This window comes from Anomaloglossus baeobatrachus, chromosome 5 (assembly GCF_048569485.1).
Source record: "Anomaloglossus baeobatrachus isolate aAnoBae1 chromosome 5, aAnoBae1.hap1, whole genome shotgun sequence".
NCBI classification, from domain to species: Eukaryota; Metazoa; Chordata; class Amphibia; order Anura; family Aromobatidae; genus Anomaloglossus; species Anomaloglossus baeobatrachus.
Window position 1 is genome coordinate 429,453,257 of NC_134357.1, and position 27,084 is coordinate 429,480,340.

The following is a 27,084-nucleotide window of genomic DNA, read 5'->3' on the forward strand; positions in this document are numbered from 1 at the left end:
TTTTGTGACGCACATCCGGCCGCTGTAGCTATCTCATTGTGTGTGACTCCTAGGAGCGATTTTGGATCGTTGCAAAACCATCCAAAATCGCTCCTCGTTGACATGGGGGTCCATTCTCAAATATTGTTGCTGTCGCGTAGGCGAAGTTGATCCTCGTCCCTGCGGCAGCACACATCGTTACGTGTGACGCCGCAGGAACGAGGAAACTTTCCTTACCTGCCACACGCCAGAAATGAGGAAGGAAGGAGGTGGGCGGGATGTTCGTCCCGCTCATCTCCGCCCCTCCGCTATGATTGGCCGGCCGCTTAGTGACGTCGCGGTGACGTCACTGTGATTCCGAACGTCCCTCCCCCTTGAGGGACTGTTCGGCAGTTACAGCAACGACGACGACCAGGTAAGTGCGTGTGACGCTGCCGTAGCGATAATGTTCGCTGCGGCAGCAATCACCAAATATCGGCATAACGATAGGGGCGGGTGCTATCACGCTCGCCATCGCTACCAATATGTAGTAGGCATAATAATAATATTAGCAAAACCCTCCAATTAGAAATGTAATATAGTTCTCCTGATATAGCCATGTCTCTTACCTCATGTGCAGGGCATTGCAGCTTAGGTATCCATAGTTACGACTACTCATATAGTGACAGTTAGTTAGTTACTTGAGGGCATAACCTTAGATACTAAGGTGCACCACTTAGGCTGCTTTCCCACATCCGGTTTTTGCTGAGCGGCACAATCCGGCGCTTTGCAGAAAAAACGCAACCGTTTTTTATCATCGCCGGTTGCGTTTTTTTAGCATAGACTTGCATTAGCGCCGTATTGTGCCGCATGGCCTTGCGCTGCGTCCGGTTTTTGCCGGATGCGGCATATTTAGCCCATGCAGCGGCCAGATGGAACGTTGCCTGGCACGTTTTTTTGTGCGGTGAAAAAAACGGATCGCGCTGGATCCGGCGCAATGCGGCGCTATTTTCAATGCAAGCCTATGGACGCCGTGTGCGGCGTCCTGCGACAAAAACCACATCCGGCCGCCGGATGCGTTTTTTTGCATTGCGCATGCTCAGTATCAAGCCGCATCTGTCAAAAAACGGACGGGCTGCATGGAAAAACTAATGCAACGGATCCGTTTTTTTCGCCGCATCCGTTGCATAGGTTTTTGAGCCGGATTGAGCTGCACTGCAAAAACCGGATGTGTGAAAGCAGCCTTAGAATCTAAGGGGTGCACCCTCTTGTGTCAGAGCTTTATCTGCAGTTCAAGCCATTTTTGAAAAGGCCACAGAAATAATTCTTGATTACAAGGTCATACTTTACACACAACATGATATTCATGGTGTCCTCAGTCAGGTAAAGCCTAGACACATTTCAATGGCCTGACAACTTCGACTACAATGTGCCATACTCATGTCACCAAATGTAGAATTCAAGTGGTGTACAGTTTTGAATCCAGCTACACTTCTGCCACTGAATTCAAAACGGAAAGAGGGGGATAGTGATCTATTATATCTATTCCTCATCTGTTAAAATTCATTGATGACATACGTAAACCTCATGATTGTGTTTCTCTGATGCATCAATAAATGGCAGAGTTTGAACATGTCTCAGATGAGCTCATTACTAACTTGGATTTTTAGTTTCTTTTGTAGATGGATCCAGACACAAGATGCTGGTCAATTCTACACTGGATATGCTGTGGTTACACAACATGAGGTAATAAAAGCTGAACCACTCCCTCCTCAACTGTCGGCACAGGAGGCAGCGCTGAAGGCTCTCAGTGATCCTGTAGAGCGGCAAAGAGTAAGATGGCAAATGTGTATGTAGAGCGCAGGTATTCTTTTGGAATTTGTCATGATTATGGTCCAATATGGAAAGCTAGATATTTTCTAATGTCAAATGGGAAACATAAAAAATGGAGTGATTATATGATCCCTCTGTTACCAACTAAGCTTGGAGTAGTGAAGATAAAAACTCACAGTTGAGCTAACACTGATGAAGCCACAGGAAATGCTCTTGCAGATGAAGTGTCGCGGGCGGAGGGGACGCGCTCGCCACGCTCGGATCCGGGGCTTCTGCTACTGCTGCTCGGTGGCTCGAACGGTGGACCGGACCTGGGGACTCGAGCAGCGCTCCTCACCCGTGAGTGAAAACGGGGTGGTTTGGTTAGGGAGATTGTTCGTGACGCCACCCACGGGTCGTGGTGATAATGGCACCACCGCTGCTGGTAACGGGGATCCCGGGAGAGATGGTAGGGTGCAGCTGAGATGTTGTCCCCTCCGTGGGCAGGGGTTGGTGATTCCGGGGCCCGATGGTGTAACGGGGAGGCTGGATGGCAGGGGTGCAGGGACTGCGCGGCGGCGGTGCCGGACGGCACTGGTGTACTCACTCAGACAATCACTGACAGAGTCTCTGGTAAACCAAAACGGCCGGATGGACGGGTCCCGCAGCCAGCTGCAGTGTTGTTGTTGTGCTCTCCCCGGACGGCTGATGGTGGCTGTCTTTCCCTGGACCTTTGAGAATGTTCTTGACTCCTGTGGTTGCCCACCGGTAGTCCGTTCCCCGGCGTATAGGTGCCGTAGGAGCCCGTTTTGCCCGCAGGCGCTGGCCCTTGGATCTCTAGCCTGTGGCGGTGGCTGTATATCCTCTCTGGGTGGACGGTTGCCTTCAATCGGGACTTTAGTTGAGAAACCCCTGGGGTTCCTGTCACATTCGGATTTGACTATTGACGGCGGCTCCAAGCCTGGTCGGGGTCCGATGGCCCTGCCTGTGTGCTTAGCTTCACTCCGTTCCCCGATCCGGTAACGGCTCTGCGGAGTTCCACTAACTCCTGCAGACAGCCACCACCGTCTGCCAACCTTGCTGTCAGTGTCTGGGCTCCAACCCAGACACCCAAGTGTTCACTCCTCTCACTTTCACCTCCAAGACTAATCTCACACTTTTCCCGCCTCCAGGCCTGTGAACTCCTCGGTGGGTGGGGCCAACCGCCTGGCTCCGCCCCACCTGGTGTGGACATCAGACTCTGGAGGGAGGCAACAAGGGTTTTGTGTTTGGCTGCTGTAACTGCCTAGGGTGGGGGTGCGTATGTTGGTATGTTTGTGACTACCTGGCTAGTCCAGGGCGTCACAGAAGCTGCAAAAGAAGCAGTATAGACACCTAGAGTTGAGAGTCTAGCGCAAAATCTGACCATGACCTAAGTGGCACTTGTTACTCCTGACATTTTTAAATCCCTACAGAAACAGGCGGTCAACAGGAAAAGAAGGAATGGGAAATTCAGGGAGCCCAGCTGACTTAGGAAGCTTTGTGGAAAAAGGGCAGAAAACTTTGTCTGCCATGAGCTCACTTCTCAATGATGGCCCAGGTAACCCATGGCCTAAAGTATATCTGGTGCAGAAAGCTACAGCTAAGGTTATTGCTCAGAAACTCATAAAGGAGGTGGTATGTAGATATGGAGTTCCTGAAGTGATTGAAAGTGATGTACACATTTGACAGTAGAGGTCAACAAAGAGATTTTGCAGTGTCTGGGAATTGAACAGGCTTTCCCCATTCCTTACTATTCACCTAGTAGTGGGAAGGTGGAAAGACTAAATGGAACATTAAAGTTAAAAATTCAGAAGGCAAAAGAGGAGACAGGCAAGCCATAGACCAAATGTTTGCCTTTTGCTCTTTTCTCAATGAGATACACTCCAGGCAGGATTATACTTTCCCCAATCACTTCAGATGCAGCATAATAACTTTACCAGCTATGTATAAGTCTTGCATAATCGACTAAACAGTGTGCATAAACAAGTGTATTCTTCCATTCATGACCTTGAATCATTGTCTGGAACACATGATCTCAAGCCAGGAGACTGGGTGGTCCTGAAAAGATACGTCAGGAAAAGCCTTGAACCAAGATTTGACGGTCCATTCCAGGTTTTCCTAAACACAGTAATTTCGGTGAAGCTTGAGGGAAAACCCACTTGGATACACGCCAGCCATTGTAAAAGAGTCACAACACCAGCAGAATGATTATCTTTTTGCCTGTTGTAATAGGAGTAATGGTGTCATTTCCCTTAAGAATAACATTGAATGAGGTTCTGAATGATGAATGGGATAATAAGTCCATTAAACATAATCAGGTGCTCTTAAATGACGGACAAAAGTACACCACTGAAAGACTGTTCGATTTGCACTCACAGTCCTGTGCGTTTGAGTATTATGCCTCATTTAGCTATTCCAGTGACTTTGAAATAAATGTTTTTCTTAAGTAATCATACTTTTCTTATGAAACTAGATAGCAACAGGAAAGAGAGAGCTGTAGGTCTGCCTGTAGCTACATGGATGACAGAGCCATGGTTGTTGTTTAACAGTAGTGGTCCACCCATAAGTCAGACTGGGATGCCTTGGGCTTCCAGTCATGTTGACCTCTCCTATTACGCAAACGTCACTTCTTATAACTGTTATAACTGCATCCAGATAATATCAGATGACCCTTTCTCTACAGCTTACTATATAGAGTGTAATGGGTCTATACTACTACCATCACACAGTGTGTAGCTTTCAATGCCATGACGCATCTATAAGGGATAAGCAGGTTATCCTGCAGAAACACCTCCCCGTACTATATCTCCCTAAATAAAGACGAGAACCACGACTTTATTGCAGGAATGGCCACAGTTTTATTTTACTGTATATATGTATACCAAAACTCGTGGCCCAACATGCCACTCAATTGTTCAACTTAACCTTATACATATATACCCGTATAACCAGAAACACCGATAGATCCGTCCGAGAGGCAAACCATCATTCCTAACCCCCCGGCCGTAACCTCCAAACCGGCCCAGAGGACCACCTCGGCCGTGATCACCCGGCCCAAGGTGAGGGGTAACAACGTTCCATCGTTAATTACCCCTACCCAGAACCTGCGGGACCTCCGCCCACAAGTTCCCATCCACTCCGAAGCCACTCCCCTTGAGCGACTTCGTACCAAACAACCGACTGTCGGTACTCCCAACCTCTCAGACGGACCTATCACCCCGCTGTGACAACAATAGATTAGCAACTCAACCTTGTATTCACCTTTATTCCTATTTTTTATTTTTTTTTTTAACTTTTTTTTTTTTTTTTTTAAAAAAACCATCACCGTTTCACTTTTTTTTTTTTTTATTTTTTTTTTTTTTTTTTATTTTTTTTTAATCTTTTTTTTTTTTTTTTTTTTTATAAACATATACATAAAAATTATATATCAGGGCGGGCGGGTGGGACACAGAGATCAAGCGACGAAAGGGGAGGTGATCAGTACTCCCCCCTCTCTTATACCTCTCACAACACCCCACCCCATCCTTGCTCCCCCCCAATCCCCTTACAGCTCCCTTCTACCAATCCTGTACTCCCACATATCCCCCATCCCATGCAAACCCCATTAACCCTTTCCTAACCTTGCACCCTCCCGATCGTCATGGGGTCCATTCACCCCTATGGGGCTCATTGCCCTTCTCTCTTAATCGTGACTTACCTTGTGTAAACACCACCTTACAAAATCTAATATCAGGTTTTGCCTCAAATGATAGTACCAGCTGAAGATGATGAATGTATTAAGCACCACATCTTTAGCTAAATGGATTATTAGTATACTGTATAACACAGTTGTGGAAGCACCAGAGAGTTTATATATTACTAGAAGGTGGCCCGATTCTACGCATCGGGTATTCTAGAATTTACGTATTGTGTAGTTAATGTATGATTTTTGTTATATATATATACAGTTAGGTCCAGAAATATTTGGACAGTGACACAATTTTCGCGAGTTGGGCTCTGCATGCCACCACATTGGATTTGAAATGAAACCTCTACAACAGAATTCAAGTGCAGATTGTAACGTTTAATTTGAAGGTTTGAACAAAAATATCTGATAGAAATTGTAGGAATTGGACACATTTCTTTACAAACACTCCACATTTTAGGAGGTCAAAAGTAATTGGACAAATAAACCAAACCCAAACAAAATATTTTTATTTTCAATATTTTGTTGCGAATCCTTTGGAGGCAATCACTGCCTTAAGTCTGGAACCCATGGACATCACCAAACGCTGGGTTTCCTCCTTCTTAATGCTTTGCCAGGCCTTTACAGCCGCATACTTCAGGTCTTGCTTGTTTGTGGGCCTTTCCGTCTTAAGTCTGGATTTGAGCAAGTGAAATGCATGCTCAATTGGGTTAAGATCTGGTGATTGACTTGGCCATTGCAGAATGTTCCACTTTTTTGCACTCATGAACTCCTGGGTAGCTTTGGCTGTATGCTTGGGGTCATTGTCCATCTGTACTATGAAGCGTTGTCCGATCAACTTTGCGGCATTTGGCTGAATCTGGGCTAAAAGTATATCCCGGTACACTTCAGAATTCATCCGGCTACTCTTGTCTGCTGTTATGTCATCAATAAACACAAGTGACCCAGTGCCATTGAAAGCCATGCATGCCCATGCCATCACGTTGCCTCCACCATGTTTTACAGAGGATGTGGTGTGCCTTGGATCATGTGCCGTTCCCTTTCTTCTCCAAACTTTTTTCTTCCCATCATTCTGGTACAGGTTGATCTTTGTCTCATCTGTCCATAGAATACTTTTCCAGAACCGAGCTGGCTTCATGAGGTGTTTTTCAGCAAATTTAACTCTGGCCTGTCTATTTTTGGAATTGATGAATGGTTTGCATCTAGATGTGAACCCTTTGTATTTACTTTCATGGAGTCTTCTCTTTACTGTTGACTTAGAGACAGATACACCTACTTCACTGAGAGTGTTCTGGACTTCAGTTGATGTTGTGAACGGGTTCTTCTTCACCAAAGAAAGCATGCGGCGATCATCCACCACTGTTGTCATTCGTGGACGCCCAGGCCTTTTTGAGTTCCCAAGCTCACCAGTCAATTCCTTTTTTCTCAGAATGTACCCGACTGTTGATTTTGCTACTCCAAGCATGTCTTCTATCTCTCTGATGGATTTTTTCTTTTTTTTCAGCCTCAGGATGTTCTGCTTCACCTCAATTGAGAGTTCCTTAGACCGCATGTTGTCTGGTCACAGCAACAGCTTCCAAATGCAAAACCACACACCTGTAATCAACCCCAGACCTTTTAACTACTTCATTGATTACAGGTTAACGAGGGAGACGCCTTCAGAGTTAATTGCAGCCCTTAGAGTCCCTTGTCCAATTACTTTTGGTCCCTTGAAAAAGAGGAGGCTATGCATTACAGAGCTATGATTCCTAAACCCTTTCTCCGATTTGGATGTGAAAACTCTCATATTGCAGCTGGGAGTGTGCACTTTCAGCCCATATTATATATAGAATTGTATTTCTGAACATGTTTTTGTAAACAGCTAAAATAACAAAACTTGTGTCACTGTCCAAATATTTCTGGACCTAACTGTATATCTATATATATATATATATATATATATATATATATATATATATATATATATAGATGTTGTTGTGTGTAGTTACCAAATGTTTGTGTAGGGTGCTGTACATGTTCTGGGTGTTGTCTTGGTGTGGCGGGGGGTGAGAGCGGTGTTGTTTGTGTGTTGCGTTGTGTGTGTTGCGTTGTTTATGGAGCGCTGTGTCTGTAGCGTTGTGTGTGTGTGTTGCGTGGTTTGTGTGGGTGTGGGGTGTGTGTGTGTGTTTTGGGGGGAGGTATGTTTTGTGCAATGTGTGTGTTGTGCGGTATGTGCGTATATTTGTGTGTGCCGCGGTGTTTGTGTGTTGGGTGTTGTGTGTGTGCGGCGTTGTCTGTGTGTGTGGGTGTCTGTGTAGGGTGGTGTTTGTGGTTCCCAGTGTGTGTGTGGTGTGTTGTGCAGTGCGTGTGTGGCGGTGTGTGTGTTTTGGGGGGAGGTGTGCACCCCCCATCGTGCTCTATCCCCCATGCTGCGCACCCCACATCGTGCTCCATCCCCCATGCTGTGCACCCCCCATCGTGCTCCATCCCCCATGCTGCGTACCCCCCATCGTGCTCCATTCCCCATGCTGCGCACCCCCCATTGTGCTCCATCTCCCATGCTGCGCACTCCCCATTGTGCTCCATCCCCCATGCTGCGCACTCCCCATCGTGCTCCATCCCCCATGCTGCGCATTCCCCATCGTACTCCATCCCCCATGCTGCGCACTCCCAAACGTGCTCCATCCCCCATGCTGCGCACTCCCCATCGTGCTCCATCCCCCATGCTGCGCACTCCCAAACGTGCTCCATCCCCCATGCTGCGCACTCCCAAACGTGCTCCATCCCCCATGTTGCGCACTCCCCATCGTGCTCCATCCCCCATGCTGTGCACTCCCCATCGTGCTCCATCCCCCATGCTGCGCACCCCCCATCGTGCTCCATCCCCCATGCTGCGCACTCCCCATCGTGCTCCATCCCCCATGCTGCGCACTTCCCATCGTGCTCCATCCCCCATGCTGCGCACTCCCAAACGTGCTCCATCCCCCATGCTGCGCACTCCCCATCGTGCTCCATCCCCCATGCTGCGCACCCCCCATCGTGCTCCATCCCCCATGCTGCGCACTCCCCATCGTGCTCCATCCCCCATGCTGCGCACTTCCCATCGTACTCCATCCCCCATGCTGCACACTCCCAAACGTGCTCCATCCCCCATGCTGCGCACTCCCCATCGTGCTCCATCCCCCATGCTGCGCACCCACCATCGTGCTCCATCCCCCATGCTGCGCACTCCCCATCTTGCTCCATCCCCCATGCTGCGCACTCCCCATCGTGCTCCATCCCCCATGCTGTGCACCCCCAATCGTGCTCCACAGTCACACATCAGACAGTATACACACACACATCTGATCGCATACACTCACACCCCACTTCTGCCTGTGCCCTCCGGTGGGCGGTCCCAGTAGCTGTGCTGCACGCAGTGCTCCTCTGCCTTCTGCCGACACGCACACACCCGATCGCATACACGCACACACCCGATCGCATACATGCACACACCCGATCGCATACACGCACACACCCGATCGCATACACGCACACACCCGATCGCATACACGCACACACCCGATCGCATACAAGCACACACCTGATCGCATACACGCACACACCCGATCGCATACACGCACACACACATTAACGATATTGCACATATGCGCTCACACTCACAACATCCGGAGATACCACATGCTTCTGGCCATGTGATCCTCCGGCAGGTCCTGGAAGGTCACTGCACGCACAGTATTGCCGCCGAGAAGCAAGCGATATCACTGGATGTTGTGAGTGTGTGGATGCGATCTGATGTGTGTGTGAGGTGTGTGTGAGAGTGAGTGTGATCTGATGGGTGTGTGTGTGTGTCTGTTCTTATGTGTGTGCATGTGTGTGTGTGTTCCGCCGCTGCAGGACCTTGATGCGCTCACCTGGGAGCCGGTGTACGCTGGTAACTATGCTACACAATATTACTCGATGTGTACCATGGTTACCAGTGTAGCCCGCCCCCCGCTCGCACGGGAGCCCACACCAGCGTACACCGGCAACCCCAGCAATGCGAGAGTATGTGTCGGCTGGGTTGGCGGCGTACGCTGATGTGGGCTCCCGGGGGTACAGCACTCACCTGGGAGTCGGGGCTCTGTGTCGGTTTGGGGAATGCATGCGGGGGGCGGGGCCAGAGCGAGTGTGCAATGCGTGAGGGGGGCGGGGCGTGGCCGAGTTGCCAATGCGTGCAGGGGGACGGGGCGAGAGGACAATCCGTGGGGGAGGCGGAGCCTGGGCGAGCGGCCAATCCGTGCGGGGGGCGGAGCCGAGGCGAGCGGCCAATGAGACTCTTGTCGCAGTAAGGACAGAATTTTGGGGCAAGACAGACAGACAGAATAAGGCAATTATATATATAGATATGTGGACATCAGGCTTATAAGTAGTTACCCAACAATTGAACAAGTGTTTGCACACTGTCCTTTCTGACCCCTTCAACCTTTATAGGGCCTCACACTATGGTAAATCTAAAGGCAATCCCTAAACACAGATTGTATAGATGAGCTGCAGACAACACACTCTGACCAAATGGTAAACCACTTCTCGTAGAAATGGGGATGGTCAATAAATTTTTTTGTGCCTTATTTATTTACCCTTTCATATCTCAAATGTGGGATAAACTGGTGGAAGCGACTGATTATAAGACCAGATCTCCCAAGTCCTTGACATCTTCAATACATCTAATGTCATATAGAAATAGCTAATTGTAGTTACTATAGTTACTAACCAACACACCATAGCACCGTAGATTATTTCACAGCAAAAGAAGGTGGGATGTGTCAGATCATAGGTTCTACATGTTGTCGTTACATTGACTGTATGGGAAATCTCCAGACGATGGCTGATATCCAGAAAATAACTGAGATATGGGAAAAGTGGTTACAGGAACATGACACAACTAAACATCCTCTTTTCTGAAGTCAGCCAATTGGTTCAAAGGTCTAGGTGGGTGGCTCTCGTTTTGTTTGCTGGTATATGTAGCCATAAGAATGCTATTCTATATTATTCCCAAAGTAATCAGGTCCATGTGTAAGGGAAATCCTATTAAAGAACCCCTGGTTGTATATTACGGACCCCAAACAAGAAGAGATCCATTAGTGTTGTGATACAAATATGGGTATTCAGATAGGGAACTGAGGTGAAACAGGTAGGAAAGTCTCAAGGACGAGGCTAGTGCGCTCCTATATACCTCATATACGGTACCTCCTCATACAACCCATAATTGATCACAGAAGGGGGGAATGTGAGAGAACAGAATCCATTTTATTCTCCCTGGTATCAATCTTGTACTTAACTCTGACGTCATAGTGGTCAAATAACACTGAATGGAAAATTCATGCCCCTATTGTTCCTATTTGCTTGGAGCCAACTTTTCCTTTGTCTGTTATATACCATTTTCCTTTGACTGTTAGTACACCATAGAAGGCTGTGCTGTATTAATTTCCTTGAGATCTCAAAACATATTTTAATATTTGGAGTTTGGAAGGTAAAGAAGAAAGTGAATTTCACTCACATCGCTTACTGATGTGTGTCGCCCTGGACAAGCCAGGGGCCACAGGTAACAACACACACACACCCCCACCCCCAGCAGTTCACAGCAGACATCCCCAGTGAGACCTGATTCCTTCCCTCGGGTTCAGACAGACACACTAGGTGGGCGGAGTCAAGCAGATAGGCACGCCCACCGAAGAGTCTAGCTAGCCTGAGGCAGGAAGCAGGTCCAGACAAGTCCAGGCAGAAAAAGAGAGAGGAAGTCTGCAGTGAGGCAGACACAGACAGGGGCCTAGGTTGGAGCTTAGGTCCCTCGTGTAGAGAGTGAGGCAGACGGTAGTGGCCGTCTGCAGGGAGCCGGACAGACAGTTGGTGGAACCGTAGGTAGCCGGGGCTGGGCGGTGGCCCACCGGTACCGAATCGAGGAGCCAGCTGGAAACCGGAGCGCAGGAGGAGCTTGCACAGAGGTGAAAGAAAGGACTTACACTACCAACCAGGGTCAGGGGAAAAACTACCGCAGCCGTCTGTGGGACCCGTCCATTCAGCCGTGTGTTTTACCGAGACTGTGTCTTCATCATTGGGCTGAGTAAGTACCACCGTGCCGTGCGGCACAGCGCTGCCCCCGCGACCCTGCACCTCCCCAGGCCCCGTAACCTGCCTGCCATCCATCCCTACCCCATCACCGGGCCCCGGGACAACCAACCCCCTACCCACGGAGGGGAGAACTAACAACCAAGCTGCTCCCAGTCACCGCTCCTGGGATCCCCGTCTAGAGCAGCGGTGGTGTCACCAAAATCACCACAACAGTGGGTGGCGTCACGGACAATATCCATAATCAAAACCCCCACAACCAATCACCCCCTTTTTCACTCACGGGCGAGGAGCGCCGCTCAAGTCCCCGGGATCTGGCCCACCGCTCGAGCCACCACCGAGCAGCAGCAGCCGCAGCAGCAGCGGCAGCCGGACCCGAGCAGTGGGAGAGCGCAGCGTCCCCTCCTCCGCCCGCGACAACTTGGCGTCACGAACAGGATCCTACCGTTCTACCGACTAGTGGAAGTGCGCCTTGTGTGACCGCCGGAGGTGTCCGGCCGGAAAATTTGAAAAGCCGCCATCTTGGGCGTGAAGAATTCCCGCTCGAGCGTCTTCCCCGAGCAGGAAAGGCGCAAAAGTGCAGCCCCGCCCCCTGAAGAAGGAAGTGCTAAAAAGAGACTAAGGGGGACGGGATGGCGTCCGGCCGCATGTGAACCGCAGCTGTGGAAGCAGGAACGCCAGGACTCTGCCAGTGTTTGGTTCCTGGAACACCGCTGCACGAGATGTCCCGTCCGCCCGGCACTGCTGAAACCTCGGTGCCCGTGCTCGCAGCCAACGCCCCGACCGACCCGTTACCCGTGTCACCGGTAGCGGAGCTTGCAGCGTCTGTGAGGGAGGGCCCAGGCCTTACCATCGTCACCGCCCTGCCACCGGTCCCGGCTTCCATCCCAGCCGCACCGCCGATGACGACGGCCCCGGCAGTCCGCCCGGCCGCGACGGAGATGACGACGGCTCCGGCAGTCCGCCCGGCCGCAACGGCAGCGAAGCACCCATCCCGTTAACTATCTGGGCAGCCTGGTTCTGGACTGGGGTCAAGGGGTGCTGCCCACTTCTTAGGGGCAGCATCAGGGCCAGGTTGTTTGAGTGGGTGACTGAAGGACCCGTTCCACTGTTATTATTAAAAGTGTTTGATTGTTGTTGCAACGTTAAAGTAATGTGCATCCCGTTGTGGGAAGATTGAAAATGCCTGTTAAATGTTTTATTCTTTTGCAGTTAAAAAAAAAAAGAGGAAAATAAAACCGGTGATGGACGGGCAGCCCGCGGACGGTCTGCATTTTACTAAGGGGGAATGTGTCGCCCTGGACAAGCCAGGGGCCACAGGTAACAACACACACACACCCCCACCCCCAGCAGTTCACAGCAGACATCCCCAGTGAGACCTGATTCCTTCCCTCGGGTTCAGACAGACACACTAGGTGGGCGGAGTCAAGCAGATAGGCACGCCCACCGAAGAGTCTAGCTAGCCTGAGTCAGGAAGCAGGTCCAGACAAGTCCAGGCAGAGAAAGAGAGAGGAGGTCTGCAGTGAGGCAGACGCAGACAGGGGCCTAGGTTGGAGCTTAGGTCCCTCGTGTAGAGAGTGAGGCAGATGGTAGTGGCCGTCTGCAGGGAGCCGGGAAGACAGTTGGTGGAACCGTAGGTAGCCGGGGCTGGGCGGTGGCCCACCGGTACCGAACCGGGGAGCCAGCTGGAAACCGGAGTGCAGGAGGAGCTTGCATGGAAATGAAAGAAAGGACTTACACTACCAACCAGGGTCAGGGGAAAAACTACCGCAGCCGTCTGTGGGACCCGTCCATCCAGCCGTGTGTTTTACCGAGACTGTGTCTTCATCATTGGGCTGAGTGAGTACCACCGTGCCGTGCGGCACAGCGCTGCCCCCGCGACCCTGCACCTCCCCAGGCCCCGTAACCTGCCTGCCATCCATCCCTACCCCATCACCGGGCCCCGGGACAACCAACCCCCTACCCACGGAGGGGAGAACTAACAACCAAGCTGCTCCCAGTCACCGCTCCCGGGATCCCCGTCTAGAGCAGCGGTGGTGTCACCAAAATCACCACAACCGTGGGTGGCGTCACGGACAATATCCATAATCAAAACCCCCACAACCAATCACCCCCCTTTTCACTCACGGGCGAGGAGCCGCAGCAGCAGCGGCAGCCGGCCCTGAGCAGTGGGAGAGCGCAGCGTCCCCTCCTCCGCCCGCGACAGATGCTTCAGGGATACCCGAATTGAACACTTATTTCGTCTCACGTCCTATTCTATTTTGCTCTGTTTACCTTCAAGGTGCTGTAAGCAACTCAGGGCCGTACTGCTGAGGACCTGGCTCATTCAAGGACCTGGCTCATTCAAGGACCTGACTCATTCGGTGACTCGTTCTCTTGGTCAGCATGTTGGTTCACTCCGTGTTCAGACCACCTCTCTGTCTAAATCTGTTCTTCAGGATCACGCTACATCTGGCTCCAGTCTTTTCTAGCTGTAGCGACAACCATGTCATGCAGCCTTGTCATCTAACTAGATCTGAGATCTGATATAGTCACACACTGGTCCCTCTCTGATGTGCCACGGAAAAAAATTCACTTTTCCCTGCTTTCTCGACACTCCCACTAAGGGCTAGTTCCAACTATTAACTGTTTCTGACCCTACTGTCAGCATAACAAATCCTATCACTATAACATATAAAACATTACTATATAGCATAATTCACACTATACATTAAAGGACAACATAATTCATGTTACAATTGACATTATACACCACAACAATATTGGTGTCTTCAGGGGGACACACGACCACAAGTGCCCACCTCCTTACACATTATAAGATCCAGAATTTGTAATCACTAAGTGTTTTGTGCTAAAAGAGTAATTCTATTCTAGCTTTCCCATGCTCTCCTGTTCTCCTTGGCTTTATTTATCATCTGGAATACACCACACAAAAATATCTGGAGGAGTGATACAACTGGTATCACCCTCATTTAGTTCACCAATGGTCGGTAGCATGGGGGAGCAGGTATGGCCACCCCTATTCTTGGATGCAGGTTCTGCATGACATCCCATCACACCTACCACCCTCTGCCCATTACTCTACATCCGCCATCACACCTACCCCAGTATAGTAGAACTTTTTAATGTAGGTTAAACTGTCTTTTTTTTGGAAAATCTCATTTAAAAAAGTTGTCTGGGATTGGAACTAGGGTGCTGATTTACTCTGGAAACACCAATAATATAGACCATAGGTCATATCTTGTACTAGAGCTCATACCAACGAATCTAAATGCCCATGGATAAGAGAGGAGCTTTTTTTCAAGAAAAGAAGGCCTTTTTTTTACTAATCCTAGACAATCACTTTAACACTAGAAGTCCCAGAAATTTCGAGCTCCATAAGGTTCCAATGGTAAAAATGTCAAATGACCCCTATCTGGGACTTCTAGTGTTAAGGGCTGAAAGTGGCTGCCAGAACTGAAGTATTCATATTGGCTCATGATGAAAGTATGAAGAAAAAGTCTTCAGATATGATACACCATCTTACCATCATGACAATTAAGGCACTGACGTAACTCTGCCTCATGATAAACTGGCCAAGGACGGCGGTTCCACTAGGCTTTGACTCTGTTGGTGCAGCCTCCTCTTCTTCCTCCTTCTCTGAGTGACATGAAACACAAAATGCATTCTCTAAAAATATTGTTAAGAAAGTCCAAGATAAATCTGTAAAGGAAATACTGATTACAGAATGATCTATCCATTATTAAGTGACAACCTCATGCTGAAAAATACCTGCATTCAGTCAAAAGGTATGAGCCAGTTACTCTATATGCTGGCGGAATGTGATTTTAGTGTGCAGAACGATACAAGCGTATAGCGACAAACTGACCTGACTCCACAGTTTTTTCATCATCAAGGTATATAGGCACTGAGAAATCAGTCTGTGCTTGCTGTACTTCACACTTCAGCAGTGGCAATTCTTGCCATCCATTATGCATCAGATAGTCTGGCTAAAAAATAAGGTTAAACAGGCAATTAATTTCTACCAAAAGCGAAATGTACGGTATTTTTTGTTTTATAAGACGCACCGGATTATAAGACACACCCCAAATTTAGAGGAAAAAAAGTAACAAAAAATGAGGTCCATCTTCTAATCCGGTGGTGTCTTACAAGGGGGGCGGCAGCGGTGGTGGAGCGGGGTTCAAAGGTTTCAGGGTCAGTCATTGAGGAGGACGATGCTGCGGGTAACCCAGATGCTCAGTGGCACTGTGAGGCAGTGAAAACATCCAGGAATATAACTTACCGGGGGGGGGTATGAATGGTGGAGAATGGTGACAGGAGGCAGGGGCACTGCATGCTGGTGGCTGTGTGCTGCTATGTGCTGTTGTGGAGTCCCTGAGGCTCCAGTCGCCACAGGGTACTGCACCTCACTTAAGGTAAAGGACAGAAAATGACGGGGCATTAATAATAATAAGCCTTTTATAATAAGCCTTAAATAATAAATTTAAGGCTTATAAAAATATCATCTTTATTAAGTACAAAATTGTAAAAAAGTCAAATTTTTTTAAAATTACAATATAGTGCTAGATGTTATGATGGATGAAAACCCACATGTAAATGGGGGGCCCAGGCAACCAACACAGGAATGATGGGAAGTCCAAAAAGGGTCTCTCTCTCTCTCTCTTTTATATATATATATATATATATATATATATATATATATATATATATATGTATATATATATATATATATATATATATATATATATATATATATATATATATATATATATATGTATATATACATATATATATATATATATATATATATATATGTATATATATAACAAAAAGGGAGCCTTCAACCGCTATAAAAATCCAGAAGACATATTCAGCTAATGGTATTGGATGCATTAAGCCAAAACCCCTTCTGGAGTTTTATAGCGGTGGAATGCCTGACATTTTCTGTCCTTTCCCAAGTTCATTATGGAGTGGCATATGATATGATACGAGATGTGCACTGGTCAATTATTTATATACCTCACTTAAGGTGTAGTACTCATCCTAGATCCAGAGGAGGTCGGTACCAGTTCCACCACACACCAAATCATACACACAACCAGGTTGGCCTCCCCATTGGGGACCGGCTAGGGTTGGGTCTTAAGGCAGTCACCAAACATGGGGGACTTACGTCCACTAGCAACAGGGAGCGAGGGGAGGAACAGCCACCAGGGGGAGTTAGGAGCAACACAACAGTTAGGGGTTCTCCAGCAGGAGAGGAAGAGAGCAGTCGGGTTTTACCAGTTTCTCTGGTCGGACGCAGGAGTGAATACGGTCGCTGAGGGGAGAGTATGATTGCTCCCTCGGGACCGGCGCAGTGCAGGGTGCAGAATCCTAGGATGGATTATACTTCAGGTTGTCCACAAAAACCTGCAGGCCATGGGGACAGCACGTCTCTCCGGCCCCCACAGTTCCCAAAGCACAGTGCTATGTAGGATCTGGGGTATTATTCCAAGGCAGGAGTCAAAACAGACCCGCGGCACCTGCATACAGGATGGGAGTAACCACTTTCCAAGAACCGGGGTCCCCAAGAAGCTTTAAGCCATGGGGATCCACTTTTTGGAAGTGCAAGGAGGAAGGGTCCACCGTCCATTGTACCGGTTCTGACCTCCAACGGATCCGGGATTGGCTGGGGCCGTCACGGCGGTGACCGGCATTTTCCAGGTAAAACCAGGACTGTAAGTAAAGAAAACCTTGAACCCGCAGAGTCTGTGTCCACCTGTCCTTTCCGGCGCCACCGCCCCGCGCTTCGGCACCCGCCATTACAACTACCCTCATCATCCTCCCCGGGGCCCGCTCCACGTGTGGGGAGCAGAAACATCTTAGCTGCTACTACCATCAGCCCCGGAGGACAGCGATAGCAGCGGCGGCTATTCCCTGGCCGCATACCGCAGGTGGCATCACGAGACAAATCCTCCACCATCATCATCCATTTCTCCCTCCTTTATTGTACACCTCGGGGGCCACAAAACCGGGCAAAAGGGCCACCCGTGACATCCCCAGACCCGACATCACCAGGCCCGGTTACGAGTAATTTAACCCTTCCACCGTGGGTGCTACATTGTGAGCACTGCGGCCTGGGCGCTGCACTGTGCTGCGGGTGGTAAGGCAAGGGATATCCTGAAGACGTTGGCAGTGTGGGCTTCAAAAAAATGGCGCCCGGAAGCGGCGCGTGCACAGACTGAGTTATCGGCTCACGGACAAGCTGAGGTCTCATCTGTGCGCATGTTACCTCCAGGCGCCATTTTCCGTACGTCCGCTGCTGGGAAATTAGTGGGCCGGAGGCGGAGCGTGCGCAGATGAAATCTTGAGCTGAGAGCTCCATCTGCACATGCGCCGACTCCCATGAGCCATTATTTGAAGACCACACAGCCAACATCTTCACAGGATGTTCCCTGCCTCACCGTCCGCAGCACCCTGTCCGCAGCACCCTCACCCAGCACGCAGTGCGCAGCAGCACAGAGCAGCACACAGCCTGCAGTATCGTTCTCCTGCCTCCTGTCACCATTTTCCACCATCCTTATCCCCGATAAGCTACATTCTTGGATGTTTTCTCTGCCTCAGCGCCGCAGCGCCCACAGCATCGCCCCTGCCTCCTGTCACCTCTTCCCCCCCCATAAGCTACATTCGGATTCTAAGACGCACCCCCTCATTTTCCTCACAAATCTTTGGGAAGAAAAGTGCTTCTATTCACAGTTGCAGTGTACCTATGATAGACATTACAGACCTCTCCATTCTTTGTAGGTGGGAAAACTTGCAAAATCATCAGTGTATCAAATACTCATTTTCGCCACTGTAGGTGCCCCCAAGCCTGTGGTTGCGGCTAAATGTATCAACAGAAGATTACAAAACACAACTTTGTTGAGCTCATAGACCCTTATTACCTCAATTTATTTAGGCAAGTTGGGGAAAGGTGAACTAACTTTAAAGAGGTAGTTAATGGCCTGCCTCTACAATACAGTAAAGGGTAAGAAAGCATAACACAATAAATAGATGGAAAGGAAAGAAAAAGTATAACAAAGTACCCAATGCAGTTAGTACGGACTCATCCAAAGATTTTTTTTCCACATAAAAGAAAAACGGACTGAGTTTCCTCAGGGATTTTCATCAGAATTTTATGACAGTTTCATCACACTATGGTCCAATTTTCATAATTTTTTTTCACACGTGGAAAAAAAATTGAAACATTTTCTCCACCTTTTCCTAACAGTCAGTGAAAATCAGACTGCACCCGGATGGTATCCAATTTTTTCACGGAGCCACAGACTTACATTGCTGATTGTGATCCGATACTTGTAATACTTGGATCAATATTGGACATGCCTCAGTGATTTTTTATAGATGTGCGAAAAATCAGACATGTTAACAGTCCCATTCACCATAATAGGTATGACTGCTATTCATGAAAAACAGATGGCACTCATATGAGGAAAAACTGATGTGTGAATTTGACCTAAGACTAGGTTGGATACAGTACATTCTCAGTTGCTTCCACTCTATTACTGACACAGTATGGACTCAAACTTTTCATTTTCTGCCCAGTTCAAATTTGGGACAATGTCCAATGGAAACAATGACCTGTATGAGTTCGGCATTTGCGGTCCACAGCAGTCCATCCAGATGGTGATCATCTTTGGAGCCATTTTCTTTTTTAGTCGTAGTTTCCTCCTTTAACAGATATTTATAGAATTATTAATTTCTCCAAAACAACAGCAATAGCTTAGAAAATCGTGAACATTTTGGGACATACCATTGGAAGTTTAGCCCATTGCTGCAATAACATGACCAATGTATAATATAGAACTAGAAGCATAAATGGGTTTGTGAACACTGGCCAGTGCAGATCACGGTGAAGATGAACCATCCATATTTCTGTCTGATTAGTCCTGATAATGGCTGTCATCCCAAAAAGCCTAGATATTTAGAAAAGATAAGACATATGCTTGCAATAAGTAGTTACACATGTTAAGTAATTAAATGAAATTCTTTATACAATTTAGGCTAGTTTCACACATCCGGCTTTTCGCCGGTTTGCCAGATTCGGCGCATGCCAGTACAATGTATACAGTACAATGGCAGCGCGACAATCACCGGTCACATACTGTCATGTGACTGGAGCATGTGACCCGGAAGTTGCGGCACTGCCATTGTACTGTATACACTGTACTGGCGTGCACCGAATCCGGCAATCCAGCGAAAAGCCGGATGTGTGAAACCGGCCTTATACTGAACACAGGTAGAAAAAAAACCACTTAAAATGCCCTGATCTAAATAAAAACAATACATTAACCCCTTGACAACCTTGAACGTATATGTGTGAGAGTCTGAAATGGGATTGTGTCAGTAGTGCAGTGGGACCCTGTGAGTTCTGCCTGCCTGCACTGATCAGCAGGGTTTTGGGTCAGAGACCCTGTAGATGCAGGAGTTACCTCAGAGGCAGAGTGCTGAGCCCAGGCTGGCTGAGAGAGACAGTTGTGTGACGCAGCAGAGTTTACACAACTCCTGATCGGTGACCGCACAAGAACCAGGAGCGGTGCTGAAAGAATTAGACCGTGTTGTGTGAGAGAAAGGCGCTCCAATTTCCTGAGGGGAGGGCTGTTCTCTGAACTGAGGAAGCCTGTGTTCTGTCTGAGAATTACTACAGAGCTGTGGGCCTGAGACCGTGTTCTGTGTGGAGTAATTGGATAATATTGACTAAAGGCTACTTTACACACTGCGATATCGGTCCCGATATCGCTAGTGTGGGTACCCGCCCCCATCTGTTGCGCAACACGGGCATATCGCTGCCCGTGCCGCACAACATCGCCCAGAGCCGTCACACATACTCACCCGTCCGGCGACGTCGCTGTGACCGGCGAACCGCCTCCTTTCTAAGGGGGCGGTCCGTGCGGCGTCACAGCGACGTCACTGAAACGTCACTGAACCGCCGCCCAATAGCAGCGGAGGGGCGGAGATGAGCGGGACGTAACATCCCGCCCACCCCCTTCCTTCCTCATAGGGAGAGCTTCCTCGCTCCTGCGGCGTCACACGCAGCGATGTGTGCTGCCGCAGGGACGAGGAACAACTTCGTTACTGCTGCAGTAACGATAATTGAGAATGGACCCCCGTGTCGCCGATTAGCGATTTTGCATGGTTTTGCAACGATGCAAAATCGCTTATCGGTGTCACACGCAACGGCATCGCTAATGCGGCCGGATGTGCGTCACAAAATCCGTGACCCCAACGACTCCGCATTAGCGATGTCGCAGCGTCTAAAGCCCGCTTAAAGGCCCTGTTACACACAGAGATAAATCTTTGGCAGATCTGTGGTTGCAGTGAAATCATGGAAATATTGTTCCATTTGTACACAGCCACAAACCTGGAACTGATTGTCCACAATTTCACTGCAGCCACAGATCTGCCGCAGATTTATCTCTGTGTGTGACAGGGCCTTAAATCCGGGGTCCCTATGTGGCAGGACCGGGGTGAAGACATCCCTAGAGCAAGAAGAAGATTTTTGTGTTTCCTTTTCCTTCCTTCTTTGGAATTATATACAGTAGACTCGGACCACAGGCCTGTGTGAAACGTCCGTGGAGGTTAATGGTACCATAGCTTTAAGATACCCGGGTATCCCATTGTTCAGTGTAAAACAGACGGTAAAATTTAAGACTTTGTTATTAGTGGTGATAAGTTATACTCAGTACGCCATCTCAGAGGTTCCCTCAGAGTGACCCCATTGGATTTACACCTCTTTTCTTTATAGTTAATGGTTTTTCTTTGTTCAACCTGGTGAGTAGGTAAATTTATTCCCAGTTCCTGTGGTAATATACATAACCCAGGAACTCTGAGATCGGCGCATTGATTCCGGCTAAAAGCTGTCTGTTAATTTCACTTTTGGGGTGCTTTGAGGGGTACTTATGTGTCGCCCTGGGCAAGCCAGGGGACACAGGTCACAACACCACCACACCCCACACTCCAGGTAGGCACATCACAGCTAACCACAAATCCTTGTTGCCTTCCTCCAGAGGTTGATGATGCACACCAGGGGGTGGGCCAGGCGGTTGGCTCCGCCCACCTAGGAGCTCACAACACTGGAGGCAGGAAGTAACCAGGCAGAGTAGCCCAGGCAGGGCTTGAGTGCAGATAGCCCAGGCAGGGCAAGTGTGAGAAGTTAAGGAGTAGTCTAGACAGGGCAAAAGTAAACAACTAAGTGAAAGTGAAGGAAGGAAAGTAGTAAAGGAGGAAAAGCAAGCAAAGTAACAGAAGAGAAAGACAGCCTGAAGGGTCCAGCTTTGTGAGGGCCAGAACAGCAAGGTCAGCAACGGCGGTGACTGTCTGGAGGGGGACCGTTTGGAAGTTCCTGGAAGGACCCTGTTGGCTGTGTGCCCGGTGGTCTGGAGCAGTGTTCCGAAGGACAGTCAGCACCAGGGCAGGGGCCTCTCGGACCCCGGCAAGGCTAGGAGTCGCCAGATTTGCCAAATCCGTCAGTGACGGGGACGCAGATCCCCCAACAACCAAGTCCCGATTGAAGGCAACAGCCCAACCCGTATTGGAGAGACACCGCCACCGCCACGGCACAAGTTTCTCAGGGCCAGCGCCTGCGGGCAAAGTGTAGAGCTCCTCCGGCCCAGATTGCAGTCGGGGAGCGGGTAACCGGAGGGAATCCACCGCTACCATCAGTCAACATAGGTGCAAGGAAGAGAGACATCACCGTCACCTACCGGGAGTGCAGGTGCAGCCGTCTGTGGGACCGTCCTACCAGCCGTTGGTTTACCGTACAAACTGTGTCCGTGTGTCAGGCTGAGTGAGTACCATAGTGCCGCAAGGCACAGCGCTGCCCCCGCGTCCCTGCGCCCTCCAGGCCCTACACTTTACATCTCATCACCGGGCCCCGGGATCACCAACCCCTACCCACGGAGGGGCAACACAACACCTGGCTGCTCCGCATCACCATCCCCGGGAGCCCCGTACAGAGCAGCGGTGGTGAAATCACCACAACCGTGGGTGGCGTCACGAACTATAACAATCCCCACACCCAACAAACACCCCCTTTCACTCACGGGCGAGGAGTGTCGCTCGAGAAACCCCGGGAGCCGGCCCACAGCTCGAGCCACCAGGAGCAGCTGCCGGACCCGAGCAGAAGGGGTGAGCGCGGTGTGCTGACACCCTCCTCCCCGCCCGCGACAACTTGGCGTCACGAACAGGATCTTACCGCTCTGCCGTCTGGTAGAGGTGCGCCTTGTTACCGCCGAAGGTATCCGGCTGAAAAATTTCAGAAGCCGCCATCTTTGGCGCGAAAAGTTCCCGCTCGAGCGTCTTCTCGAGCAGTAGAGGCGCGAAGGCCAAAACCCCGCCCCGAGAGAGGAGGGGCCGGAAAGAGCTAAGGGGGACGGAAACAAGATGTCTGCGCCCGACGGAGCCGCTGGAGGAGCGGTGGTCGCAGCCGCAGCGGCACCCGCGGATGGGAATGGGCCTGCCCAGGTCCCGGTCATACCGGCGGGAGGTGCCGCGGCCCCCGCGTTTGCTCAGGTCATGCCATTCTCCTTGCCCTATGCGCCCGGAGCTGCCTGGCTACCGCGGTATGACGGGAAACCGGATGCCCTACAGGCCTTCCGGAAAAAGCTTAACCCGTTGCTAGAGCTGTATCCCCTGACTGATAAGCAACGTGCAGCGATAGTGCTAGGCCAGTTAACCGGTGCGGCGGAGCAGGAGGCGGAGACCTGGGCCGAGGGGGACCGGCTCTCTGTAGCCACCATCTTCGAGAAGCTACAGACTGCCTTCGAGACCCGGACTGAAGCTGAGCTGAGGATGCAGTTTTACCAGTGCCGGCAACGAGCTGGAGATAGCATTCGGGACTATGCTCTACGTCTGCAGACCGCCCTCCGCACGCTGAAGCGGGTGAACTCTATTAATGAGGCGGATAGCAACAAGATGTTAGTGGAGCAATTTGCGCAGGGGATGAGGTCCCCTGAGGATCGTAAACAACTCCGGCTGTGGGCCCTGGAACACCCTGATGTGGACTTTGCTGTGTTAAAGGAGCGGGCTATCAAGGCACTACAGCCCCCAGCTGCTGAAGTCCTGGAACCCATCCCGTGGCCCGTCGAGACAGCTCCCGTGGTGGCGGCCCCAGCCAAACCAACCTCCTTAATACCTGCAGCCCCGAGCAGCACCGTGGAAGAGCTGGCAGCCCAGGTCCGTCGCCTGGACGGAGACCTTGCCAAGATCCTTGCTGCGCTACAACCTCTGACCAGATCTCAGCCTCCAGCGCAGATACAGCTTGCTGACAGTCCCGAAGATGTTCCCTGGATGCAGCGGAGAAGCGCTAACAACCCGCGGAGCAGACCTCCAATCTGCTACAAGTGCCGTAAGCCGGGCCATTATTACCGACAGTGCCCGTTAAACGAGCAACCCCTGGGGCCCCGGGCCAATCCTCAGGAGTAGAACACCGTGGCCCCCCGGACTGGCGAGACCGATATGTCGGGGCCCGCCCTATCATCCCTGTGGCTGTGGACGGCATACCAGTGATGGCTCTCTTGGACACTGGATCACAGGTAACTACCATACCGTACACGTTGTATCGGCAGTATTGGGCCACAGACGAGCTGGCGCCTCCAGACAATAGTATAAATTTGATTGCCGCTAATGGACTTCCATTGACCCAGGTGGGGTATAAACAAGTGGCTATGACAGTGGGGCAAGCTGAACTGCAACACCAGGGTATGATTGTGATCATGAATGAACCCAGTGATCATAACCCGAAAATAGTGCTGGGAACCAATGTGATGGAACACTGCATGGCTGATGTGTTGAACCTATTGCAACAGCTAGCCGCCACAGCGGCGGGGAGCCGGCAGAGGGCTGTGCAGCGTGAGATCCGCGCCCTGATGTACCGCCAGCATGTAAGCTCAACAGGAGGGGAGATTGGTGGAGTGAGAGTGATGGATGTTGCTCCATTGACTGTGCCCCCTAGGAGTGAGATGATGATCTGGTGTAGGGCAGCAGTAGGGCCTCAGGGGCGTGACTACCCTGCGATGATGGAGCCCATGCCCTCCGAGCACTGGCCCACTGTAGTGGTCGCCCGAGGGGTGGTAGATGTGAAGAAAGGGAGAGTGCCCGTGAGAGTGTTGAACTGTGGGGAGGAAGAAGTCAGGCTCCCCCGGTATGCCACCATTGCCAAGCTGCTCACCCTGGACCCTCACACTATCCAGGAAGCCAGTCCATCCACACTCCCACCTACCCCCAGCACTTCCCCACCCCCGGGGGACACAAAGGAGTGGCACCAACAGCTACATGTAGGCACTGATGATACCCCTACACATCACAGGGCCGAGGTACACAGGGTGGTGCAGGAGTACGAACAGGTTTTCAGTAAGCACCCCCTAGACTTTGGGCGGATCAAGGGGGTTCAACACCACATTCCCACAGGTGAACATCCCCCTATCAAAGAGAGGTATAGACCTATTCCCCCTGCACATTACCAGTGTGCCAAAGATATGTTGAGGAATATGAGGGAGGCAGGGGTTATTCGGGACAGCTGTAGTCCCTGGGCCGCTCCGTTTGTACTGGTCAAGAAGAAGGATGGTACCATGCGGATGTGTGTGGACTACCGGAAGATCAACCAGATAACCCATAAAGATGCCTATCCCTTACCCCGTATTGAAGAGTCTTTGGCTGCACTGAGAACCGCAAACTACTTCTCGACCCTTGACCTCACCAGCGGATACTGGCAAGTGGCCGTGGCCCCAGAGGACCGGGAGAAGACCGCCTTCACCACCCCGATGGGACTCTGCGAATTCAATAGCATGCCGTTTGGGCTGTGCAATGCCCCTGGGACCTTCCAACGGTTGATGGAGTGCTGTCTGGGACATTTAAACTTCGAGACCTTCCTGCTGTATTTGGATGATGTGATTGTTTATTCCCAGACGTATGAAGCCCATCTGGAGCACCTGGCCGAGGTGTTCGCGTCCCTTGCCCAGTACGGGATGAAGTTGAAGCCCTCAAAATGCCACCTGCTGAAACCCAGAGTGCAGTATCTAGGGCATGTGGTGAGTGCGGATGGTGTCGCCCCCGACCCTGAGAAGATTACTGCCATCCAGAGCTGGCCGAGACCAACTACAGTGAGGGAAGTAAGGCAGTTCCTGGGTCTGGTGGGATACTATCGGCGCTTTATAAAGGGATACACGAAGATGGCTGCCCCCATGCAAGATCTCCTCGTGGGACAGACCAAAGGTGGTAGACCCATTGGGGCCCCACTGTTGTGGGAGGACAAGCACGAGGAGTCCTTTTGCCAGTTGAAGGCGGCCTTGACCGGAGAAGAGGTCCTGGCGTACCCTGACTATGGGAGCCCGTTCATCCTCCACACGGACGCCAGTAATGTGGGGCTAGGAGCGGTCCTATCCCAGGTCCAGGGTGGAAAGGAGAAGGTGATTGCCTACGCTAGCCGAAAACTCCGGCCGACCGAAAGGAACCCTGAGAACTATAGCTCCTTCAAGCTTGAGCTATTGGCGTTGGTGTGGGCTATCACGGAGCGGTTCCGCCACTACTTGGCGGCAGCCAAATTCACAGCGTTTACGGACAACAACCCGCTGACTCACCTGAACACGGCCAAGTTGGGCGCGCTGGAGCAGCGGTGGGTAGTATGATTTCACCATAAAGTACCGAGCTGGTCGTGTCAACATAAATGCTGATGCACTCTCCCGGATGCCCCATTTGTCAGAAGAGGGGTGCGAGGATGACGACCTCGAGGAGATCGAGTTGCCTGCGTTTCACCAGCTGCCTACTGAGAGGGTACAAGTCTGTCAGCAGAGGGTGGATCTGGACCCGCGGCCCAGTCAAGAGTGGCAGGACGCCCAGGACCAAGCGCCGGCTGTCCGCCTTGTCAAGGCTCTGGTGGAACAAGGTGCTATGGGAATAGACCCTGCCGCTCCAGCCGAAGCTCAACGCTTGTGGAAAGAACGAAAACGGCTTTACCTACACCAAGGGAGGCTGTACCGTGAGCTGATCAACCCGAAGACCCATGAGAAGATATGCCAGTTGATCGTTCCTCAAGCTGAGGTTGCTACTGTCCTGCGGGCATACCATGATGGTGCTGGCCACTTCGGGTGGAAGAAGCTGGAGATGCTGTTGAGGGAGCGGTTCTATTGGAGTGGGATGCGTGAATCGGTGGAAGCCTGGTGTCGAGAGTGTGGTCCTTGTACACTGAAGAGAAAGGACGAGACTAGCCAGAGGGCACCGTTACATCCCATAGTCACCCATCAGCCGCTGGAGCTGGTCGCCCTGGACCATGTCAAGCTCGCCCCTAGCCGAAGTGGGTACACCTACGCATTGACCATGGTAGACCACTACTCAAGATTTATGGTGGTAGTCCCCGTTAAGGACCTAACTGGTCGAACCGCTGCTCGAGCGTTCCAGGCTTATTTCTGCCGACCCCATGGGTACCCCGAGAAGGTGCTAACTGACCAAGGCCCGGCTTTTGAAGCAGAGGTGTTTCACGAATTCTGCCA

The 27,084-nt window shown here is 50.6% G+C and overlaps 1 protein-coding gene across 3 annotated transcripts in view; it reads right to left on the minus strand.

Annotated features, from left to right (window-relative positions):
• LOC142311714 (piezo-type mechanosensitive ion channel component 2-like) overlaps positions 1-27,084 on the minus strand; it is a 228,050-nt gene that overhangs the window by 117,644 nt on the left and 83,322 nt on the right. For all 3 annotated transcript variants that reach the window (XM_075350363.1, XM_075350365.1, XM_075350364.1), the window contains 4 exons: positions 19,353-19,515; positions 19,181-19,270; positions 15,432-15,552; positions 15,090-15,202 (listed from right to left, as the gene is read on the minus strand). In XM_075350363.1, coding sequence (XP_075206478.1) covers positions 15,090-15,202; positions 15,432-15,552; positions 19,181-19,270; positions 19,353-19,515 — 487 coding nt within the window. The remainder of the gene's footprint in view (positions 1-15,089; positions 15,203-15,431; positions 15,553-19,180; positions 19,271-19,352; positions 19,516-27,084) is intronic.